The sequence below is a fragment of the Sceloporus undulatus genome, chromosome 5, assembly GCF_019175285.1.
Source record: "Sceloporus undulatus isolate JIND9_A2432 ecotype Alabama chromosome 5, SceUnd_v1.1, whole genome shotgun sequence".
Taxonomy (NCBI): domain Eukaryota; kingdom Metazoa; phylum Chordata; class Lepidosauria; order Squamata; family Phrynosomatidae; genus Sceloporus; species Sceloporus undulatus.
Genome location: NC_056526.1, coordinates 32,311,525 through 32,321,834, shown reverse-complemented (window position 1 = coordinate 32,321,834; position 10,310 = coordinate 32,311,525). Strand labels below are relative to the sequence as shown.

Genomic DNA, 10,310 nt, shown 5'->3' with positions numbered 1-10,310 from the left:
GATACTAAAAAAAAATCTGAGTGTGAAGGAAGAAAAACCCCAAACTAGCAAATTTATCTTTTTAGGTCACTATTTGGTTCCTAAAACTCTTGATTTGGATCCCAGTGTATTCAACTACATTCTTGCTGAATTAGACTGCAGCCTTCTTTTCCTGAAAGATGTCTCCTCTTTAACACATATGGGAAGCAGGTACCTTCTGGTCTCTTTGGCCATGGAATGACATTCTGACATGTGTTAAACATGGAAATCTATATGTATATGGTTCCTAGTGAGATCAACAGTAACAGGTGTTTAAGAGTCATATCTGTAAAGTGCCCAGCACTTCTTTTTCAAATGTCACCAGTTAGTTGAATCTCCCAACCTGTAGTTTTTTCCTTTCCTCACAGATATAACACTGATGAAGTAGGGAAAAGGAGGACTTTAATCAGCAGTTAAAGTATTAGTATATGAAATTACTAATTAGAGGTTGCAATCCTAATTGAAATCTATTGGATTTCTTCAAGAATAATAACAGACCCTGAGGTTATCCAATAAAACTTCAACATGAGAGATCCAGAGCTGACAAAAGGGGAAAAATAAATAAAGTGCATCATGAATCTGGCCCATCTCTATGGTTGAATAATGCCTTATCCTTGGGTTTTGAATATCATGAAAGAGCAGCAAATGGTCAGTTACAGGCAAAACTCACTTTAAGGTGAGTTTTTTGGGCTATGTGGTTGTGTTAAGGTGCTTTGCTTTTAAAGCACTTCACTAATAGGGCACTTTTCAGTTATACAGTACAGGATAATTTTGTAACCGATGTTCTTGCTCTCTGCAGCATTTGCACACTGTGTGTCTCAGTGTCATATTCTGACAATTGTTTTATTTATTATTTTTGCTTTTGCATTTTTTAAGGCTTAGCAATATTTTGTACTTCATAAGTGATAGTGTAAATAATTCTATCCTTTGAAATATGTCTGGAACCTAACCCACTATATTAGCACTGTATTTCTTCTTTTCTTTATGAGAGTAGGAAGTGATGCTTTTCTTGCAACCTCCCTCCCCCCCCCCCAAAAAAACTTAGCAGTACCTTGATTAAAGGGGGGGGGTTGCAAGGGCAGAATGCCATTTGCTGCTCTGCTCTAGACAACATCATATCTTGGTCAATGCTGATTGTTTAGCTATGGGAATTGCTTTTATGTGAGGAGTCATGGTCACCAGACCTGAATGGTTTTTGAAGTGGATTAGATAAATCCATGGAAGATACTACTATCAGTTGCTACCTGATTGCTGAGTATTAACTCCTGTATCAAAGGCAGCTTTAGCCAGTCTCTAAATTGCATTTTCTGGGAACACAAGTGGGAAAGTGCAACTATAGTCATGTTTTGCTTGTTGGCTTTCTATAGGTATGTTGGCTATTCAGAAACAGGATGATAGAACTAGATTGGCCTTTGTCCTGATCCACAGTGCTCCTCTTATGTTCTTAGGTTAAGTTCTAACAACTCGTAGCTGGGGAGACAGGAAGCACAAATGACTCATGCTTTCTGAATATATCCAAAGGCACTCTAAGGTCAATAAATAAAATCATATGTGTAGAGAAATAGTTTTACGTCTCACCTGCTGCAAACAGGACTGCTAGTACATTCGTTACTGTCAGCTAATGGTCTCTGTGGAAACCTGAAAATATCTGTCAGGCATACTATGTCCCACTGAATGATCGTTACAGTTGAGACAAGTGGAAAGATATAAACCCTACTTCCAGGTCTTTCTAAACTCTAGAATCTAGACAATCTGAAATTAAAAGATGCGTAATTCTCCCTCATTTGTATTGTTTGAAATCTAGACATCTCTCCACAATAAAGCATATCTGTTTTGGTGTTATCACATTTTCCTGGTATCCCAACATATACTGTATTGTGTTGGTGGGGAAACATGATTCCTGCTGCAGCTGGCAAAGTCATCAAAATTTGGAATGCCTGTGGAACAGAAACATGGCTCAGATATGCATTTGATCATACATGTGACATTGCTGGTGATGTGTAACACACAATTCCCTTGCAGTATTGCTTTGGATAGCAACCTAAATAACCTAAAGACATCAGGTCATGTATGATCTCAGAAGCTAAGAAGGGTCAGGTCTGGTGAGTATTTGGAAGGGACTGCCAGAGAATACCAGAGGAGAGCAATGGCAAACCACCTCTGAATAAATCTTGCCATGAAAACCCTATGATAAGGTTGCCATAAGTGAGAGTCAATTTAAAAGGCACATAACAACAATGAATTGCCTTTGATACACTTGAATCCTACAATGATAAGAGGCTTCTCTTCTCTCTTGTTTTCCACCACAACCTTCCTTGGAGAAGTGTCACAAAACAGGCTTATTGTAATCTTTATCATTTTTCTTTTGCAATGCTTTGTTCAGCTTTGCTCTGGAAACAATTCCGTTGTGTTTCTAGTTTCTGTTGTGGTCTGCTCTCAGAAATGATGAAAGTGGATTACATGCTTCTTCTTCCAAAACTCCCATAAACCTTTGCCAATAGTCTAAGCTCTGTGATGAATGTATGTGAAGTGTTTAGCTGGCGTTCTTCATTTATTATCCTCCCACTCCAAACAGAGAAGGAAGAAATCTTGAGAGACATATATCTCCCCACATACTGCCCACTATTAGTAGCAATGTAGTAATTCTTCTTTGATGGAGAGATTTGTGGCTGCTGGTTGGCCAGTCCATAATGAGGACATGTCAAAGCACCTTCAAGTGTCAAGGAAGTTCAAAATAGGCTGCGTGTCTTTTTCTGCCTCTTTGAATCCTGCTGGGCCAATGGAAGTTTCTGCTTTTAAATTACATTTCCACCACACCATGTATTTTCTAAAACACACCCACATATCCAACTGGGATGTACAGTAACTTGTCATCAGTCATTTTCCTAATTTGAGAAAATGAGAACATTCAGGACACAGCTAACAAATAAATCAGGTTTATTTGAAAAGAATGTATATGTATATATACATAGATTTATTATACAAGTTTTTGAGTCACTTGAAAATAATATAAGTGGTTGCCATGGCACTAGAGGAAATTAGACAATACTGCATTTTACATTGCAAGGCAAGGAAAGGTGTGGGGCTGACGAATCCACAGGGAGGATGATACTTTTATCTGTTAAGGACTTTTACAGATATACTTCAAACTTTGTTTACCAGTCAGATATCAGAGTGAACATTCATTCAGCCCAATACGGCTTGCAGAACATACAGTACCATTTACATATGTGCAGAACATGAGGTATAATAGAACACAGAGGTGTGATATTATCAACAGCTGGTACAGAATATCAGGACTATCTAAAATCCACACAGTTCACACAGTATGTCAACATAACTGAGACTAAAGTCTTTCCCCTGCTACATACATTGCAGTCATGTATACATACAACTACACACATGCACACACACACACACCAACATACTCACGTCTGAGGTATTTTTTTCCCTTTAAAATGTCTATTATCAGTGCAGACAGTTGTCCCAGCACACGAAGGAACAAAAGAAGAAGGGGAGCAAGATGAGACTGAGAGAGGCAGGGGTCATCTGGATGGGAGAATTATGAATAAGAGGCTGGAACATCCTATCCTTTTATCCCATTCTTACATGTGGTAGCTCCAGAACACCTCAGTGAACACAACTGGGCCAAGACAGGTTATGGTATGAATTGATGAATTTATATGGAGTAAAACCATCTATGTGACTCAGTATGGTGTAGTGATTTGAGTGCTGAATTAGCACACTGGGAGACCAGGCTTTGAACCCCCCATTCAGCCATGGAAATTCACTGGGCAAGTCTCAGCCACAGAGGAAAGCAAGGGCAACCTCCACCCCAACAAATTCTGCTGAGAAAACCTTGTGATAGGTTCACTTTAGGGTTGCCATAAGTCAGAAATGGCTGGAAGGCACACAACAACAACAAGAACAACAACAAACAATTTGTGTTATGCTGGCTTTTTTTTTTTTTAATTCTACATTCTTGAAATCAAACTACATCTGTGCATTATATTCTGGTGCTCATATCCACAGTGGCTATGACTTGGAAGACAGTCTCTTTCTAAACTGAATTTTACATGTTTGTTTCACCTGATTTGTGCAGGTTAAATTTAGAAGTAAGTCCTACTGTGTTCAGCTGACCTGAAAGCCAGATAACATAGCGTAACATAGGTGTGGGATTATAGGGTAAGGGCCATGATGTGGCATGAGCCACCAGGTAGGTCATGGGATTTGGTATTACATAGCCACTGTGGTTGTCAGAAAAGCTTGGGAGAACTACTTTTTTGTATTATGACTCCATGCTCACTGCATCGCCATTGTCCATGCTCACTTGGAGAGTTTTAGCCCAAAAAAGTAACCAAGCTCTGGTTTTGAGGACAAAAGTGCTGAATAAAAGCAAGTTAAGTGGAGATGGGTGGGATTTGAAATGTAAAGATATTCTTCTTAGGAACAGAAAAGCACATGAAGCAGCCAGGTGTGCTGGGTTTTTACAGTACAAGAACTTCAAATTACTATATAAATTTTGTGACTTGAAAACAATTGGCATTTCTCGTTCCTACTTGCCGATTAGCTCACATTTCAGTTAAAACAGACAATTTGCCATCTGGTTTTGCTTGGAAAACAAAAACAAAATTAAAGCCAGAATATGAAGTGATATGAACTGCCAGTGCCATGTTAAAAAGTGCATTTCTCCACCAACTCCCAAATGTCCCAGCCTTCTTCAAACCAAACAAATCTACTTAAGGGCAAATCAGAAATATGCATACTTACATAGATACATATATACATATATACAAATTGTCTTGGAAGCCACCCTGAGTTCATTGAACCAAGATAGGAAGGTGCAACATGAGTCTTATTTCTGAAGATGAATTGGAGGAAAACAACATTGTTTTCATCTTGACAGCAAAGATTAACCACTGTATATGAAAACTCAGCAAAACTATGCAAGTTACTCATCCTGCACTAATTTCTCATATAATGCTGAGATTCAGCCTTCTTTATACAGTTTCTTCAAGGGAGAGAAAAACAAATAGAAAACCAGAATTTTTTTTATATAATGAAAGAACAAGTCATAGGTGCTGCATGTGGTAATTACTTACCAGACAGCTTCAAGTATTTACAATACTGTCCTTTGAAATAATTTCTTTACATCAATGGTGTGATACTGTTGAAAAAGTGGTTTTGAGCCTTATTCTCATGACTGTGATTTGCAGTCATTACCTGGGCCTGACAAATCCATTAACAACATTCCCCGATCAGCCATTTTCTTTTGTAAGGCACTGCACATACTCTACAGACTCTGTCTCAGCAGTTTCTTTCACTGTACTGTGCATTTCTCTCTCTCCCTTGTTTGCCCTTCTCTGAGAACTTTGGATTTGATGTATTTCAGGTCACTATTGACACTGGGTCGACGAGCAAAGGGAGAGATCATGCCGTAAGCATCTGTCTCTTTGACTCTGTTCATCTTGAAGGACTTTTGATGGAAGGTGTCACCATACTGGACAGAGATCTTCCTGTGAAGGGCAGGACTCATCTCATGAGGAAGCTTGGCCATGCTAAAAAGAACATAGAACATCTCATTCACATTGGTGTTCTTCTTGGCGGAGACTTCAAAGTAAGCACAATTCTCATCACTGGAGACAAGCTTCTCAGCTTCTTCAGAGCTCACCTGGCGGTAGAGTTCACCATGATCATTCTTGTTGCCACAGATCACCATGGGCAGCTCTCCTGTTTCCTTAGTCTTATTCTTCAGGCATGATTTGACTTCAAGGATCTGCTTCTGGAGTCGCTTGACTTCATCAAAGGATTCTCTGTTATCCAGGCTGAACACTAGGATGAAAACATCCCCTGTAGCGTTCCAATAGAAAGAGAAGGCAATCTGTTACAACCTATTTAAAGCTTATTTCAAAGAAGCAATCAATGAACAATCTTGTTTATATTATGGTGTACTGTATAACCAAAATGTTCTGAAAGTAGGTGTTTGGATTAAAGGGATGCTGTTTACAGAGAATTGGAAGCCCACAAGAATATACATATAAAAATACAATGAACTAAGATACTAAGAATTTTAGTAAAATAACATTTTGAAAACAACATAACTATTTCACTTCCAGCTTGCACTTGAAATCCATCTCTTTTAGCTGTTATTGGCTTTTCTGGGGGAAATTACCAGAACTTGGCAAAATTACGTTTTTCCACACTACAACTTCCAGAATCCCCCTACCGCGACAGCTGAGGCACATAACACACCTCCAACATTTCAAACATGAAAAGTGGGGTGCTTGTGATCCAGCAACATCATGGCATGGCCAAGAGGACAAAAATTATCAATTAGGAAGAATCCAGAAGCTAGGAGAAGCTGCAGCAATTTGGTTTTGCTTGAGCCTACTGAGAAGGAAAAGTTTCCACACATACACATACCCCACTGAGTCAATTGATTCGGGACTACTTTTGGACTTTAAACTCAGTATGCAGAACTGAAGTAACCTGATGACAAAGGAGGAAAGGAGGAGGAGGAGAGAGAAATTGGGGCAATTTTAAAGCAACTGAGAAAGTGGGATGATAGAGGATTAATTGGGACTGTCCCTGACCAATTGGGACAGGTGAAGTATGTGACATATCTCTGATTATTTTCAAAGGGAAAATTCCTCTGAACATCTGGTTTGACTCTTGACATCTTCTGCCTGTGCAAACATGTTGTAGAGAGGTTTTTAGCCAAAAGGTGGTGGTGAAGATTCTGGGATCTTTGGTCCCCAAAAAGTAACTTTGCCAAGCTGTGAAAATGACAGGTGCAACATAGGTGTCTAAGGGCTCAAACAGACAGGCCAAAATAAAGCTGCTTCGGGTCACTTTGGAGGTATGCTGTTTAAATGATACATGCGTCCTAAGAGGCTGGAAGCCACACCAAAGCCACACTCCAGTCCTAAGGACTGGAGCACAGCTTTGGCGCAGCTTCTGGCCTCTTAAGATGCCTGTGTCATTTAAACAGCATACCTCCAAAGCGACCCGAAGCGGCTTTATTTTGGCCTGTATGTTTGGACCCTCTTTCTTTCTACCACTTCCTCCTTTTTCCTCTCCTCTTTAGCAGCATCTTTCAGACACAATGCTGCTGTCATGAGGTGGTTAAATGACCTCTTTTTCACTTTCTTTCTTCACTTAAGCCACATGGTATCCAAAACACAAAAGGGCACCAAGTAGTAGGATTATCACCACTGTGATATTTTCCTCCTGCAATATTCTGACAGAAGTGGGTCTTCTTGACTTTAAGACCTGTTCACAATAAACAGCATATAAAGAATAAGCTAAAAGTTTTTCTTAACACTTTAGTGCTTTGGTAAACCCTTACTGTTCTAATGTTTTTTTTTTACTAGAATGAGACAAGCAGGGGTTTGCACGTTTAAAAACCTTTCTGCATGAGAGAAAAAGTGAATCCTCCCAAATTTAGTGGAAACAGTTTCACAATAATCACTTTTATACTGAGCCCCTTTCTTAAGTTTTAGTGCTAAGAATCTTTTTACAGCATTTTTGGAGGGACAGGATATTTATTTATTTATTTTTGATTGATTGATTGATTTTCTGCTTTTCTCCCAAATGGAACACAAGCTGCTTGAGATGGCAAGGGTCATACTAGGTGTTCAGAGGATTGCATATTTTCCCTTCTACAATTCAATGTCATCATAGATATGTGCCTCAGCAGTCATAGTTGTAAATTAAATCCACATTTACCTAAATGCAAAGTATGTAGATGAGGAAAATAACATTCCATGACATGCAGATGTCTCACCACTTGAGAGAGAACATCTACTAAAATAGCTTGACCCTTGGTTGCTGGAGACATTTTTAGGGGAAGGGTCATAGCTAAGGTGTGGAGCACATAACAGCCTGTGATACAAGCAGACTATCAACCATTTTAAAATATGTTTTTGCAACAAGTGCAAGGTATCAAGTTTTGTCCCATATCACTAAGAAGAGCTGAGAAGGGATTCTTCCAGAAACCCTGCTGCCATTCATGGAAGTTTGGGTTCTTGGACATGTGTGTGCCTTCAGGTTGACTTATGACAACCCCATGAATTTCATAGGCTTTTCTTAGGCAAGGAGAGATGGTTTTGTAGTTACTTCATCTGAAATATATCCTACAGCATGTGGTATTCCTTGGCAATCCAGTTGCCAATCCAAGTACTAACCAGGATTGATCCTTCTTAACCTCCAAGATCAGACAGGATCTCATACCTTTAGGGTTTTTAGGCCCTCCTATTAAATAAATAAATTTGTTGACAGACATGCCAGAACTATTCCCAAGGTACATCAAAAAGACTTACAACACTTCTTTCTTTTCAAAATCCCTTCTAATCAATGGACTTTCATTCCATCTCACAAGTGTCTTCTCTTTCCATACTGCAATATGAGCATCATTTGTACAGGAAAGCCAAAGTCAAAGTATGCTTAGGCACATGAGATGCTAACTGAACTTGAATTACATTTTGTCTGTTATTTTCAGTCATAAACAAAAAACCCTCCAAACATCATACAATTAGTTTCTTGATGAGAACCTTGCCTGTTCTCCCTCAAAATGGTTTGTCTTGATCTGGACAGACTTGAACAGCTACTAGTAACCCAAAAACACAGAGAAAGAGCTAACCTGTGAGAATTGAAAGTCTTCTCATGGCAGGGAATGGATGGTTCCCAGATGTATCCAAGATGTCCAGCTGATACATGTCACCACGAATGTTGTAGACTTTGCGATGAAAATCTTCAATTGTGGGTGTGTACTGGTCTTCAAAGCGGCCATTGAGAAATCGTGAGACAATGGAACTCTTGCCAACCCTGGAGGCTCCCAGCACAACCATCCGATAGGAGTTCTTGGCTGGCACATTCAAAGTGCAGTTCCCACTAGACATAGTCTTCATCATTGCTTAGATCTGCATGGATTAATAAAAGGCATGTTTTACTCTCAGGACTGAAAAGAAGAACACAAGGCCCAAAGTGACAGAACAATCACTGCAGGACTGAAGCACCAAGCAATAAACTCACTGCCAGGCAGAGCTTGGCAAATTATTTTTTTGGACTACAGTTCCTAAAATTCTCTAGCCACCATGGCCATGCTAGCTAGAAAATTCTTGGAGTTGCAATTCAAATAAGTAAGTTCTCCAGGCTTTGGCACTAAGATGAACTAGTACAAATGTAGAGAGATCTTGTAGCACCTTTGAGATTAACTGAAAGAAGCTGGCAGCATGAGCTTTCATAGACTTAAGTCTACTTCCTCAGATGGTTTGTGTTTGTATGTGCCTTCAAATCATCTGTTGACATATGGTGACCTCATGAATTTTATAAGGCTTTCTTGGGCAAGGAATACTCTAGAGGTAGTTTGCCAGTTCCTTCCTCTGAAATATATCCTACAGTACATGGTATTTGTTGGTGGTCCAAGTACTAACCAGGTTGTTTAGCTTCCAAGATCAGATTGGATCTGGTGCCTTTAGTGTATTTAAGGCCTTAATGAGATTTCATTGGTTTTCATATTTAAGGTCTTAACTATAGGCAGCCATGATTTGGAACTCTCTTTCAACTCCAAAACAGAGTTGAAAACCATCCTGTTCAGAGAAGCCTTCCCAGGCATTGCATAATTGTCGCTTACTATTTGATGTTCTTTTGGTGCCTGTTTATCAAACCATTTCCTGTATTGCTATGTACTGTATATGCATTATCCTACTTGAGAGTATGTATTTTCCCTGGAAAATGATTAACCATCCATTATGAAGCCTTGCCCTCCCTCCAGTCCATCTGCCTTGGTCCAGGCCTTGGAGGTAGAGAGGAACTGCTGGACCTCTTACCCTTTCCCTCCACCACTCCCTTCTCCTTCTGTGTCATGTCTTTTTAGATTGTAAGCCCGAGGGCAGGGAATCATCTAACTAAAAAGATTGCATGTACAGCGCTGTGTAAATTTACAGCGCTTCATAAATAAAGGTTAATAATTAATAATAATAATAATAATAATCTTCCTGACAAGCTCCGCTCTGTTACCTCCCTTGACCTGTTTAGGAAGAGACTTAAGACCTATCTCTTCCAACAGGCTTTCCCCCATGTGTCTTGACATCTGTTCCCCATCATATATGCTGCTTTCCTGCTAGTTCTGTCTTTTGGCCATGGTTTTTATTCTCTGTGGTTTTATTGTGTTTTTAATTTTGGAATGTTTTTATGAACTTTATATACTGTTGTTCAAATTTTATAATGTTTTATATCCTTGTTGTAACCCGCTTTGATCTCTTTTGGAAAAGCGGGCTATAAATAAACAG

General features: G+C 39.3%; 1 protein-coding gene across 1 annotated transcript in view; it reads right to left on the bottom strand.

Moving 5' to 3' along the window:
- Window positions 1-2,938: 2,938 nt before the first annotated feature.
- RASD2 (RASD family member 2) overlaps window positions 2,939-10,310 on the bottom strand; it is a 13,980-nt gene continuing 6,608 nt past the window's right edge. The window contains exons 2-3 of the mRNA XM_042470929.1: window positions 8,660-8,939; window positions 2,939-5,868 (exon numbers count right to left, since the gene is read on the bottom strand). Coding sequence (XP_042326863.1) covers window positions 5,339-5,868; window positions 8,660-8,930 — 801 coding nt within the window. The 5' untranslated portion in view covers window positions 8,931-8,939 and the 3' untranslated portion in view covers window positions 2,939-5,338. The remainder of the gene's footprint in view (window positions 5,869-8,659; window positions 8,940-10,310) is intronic.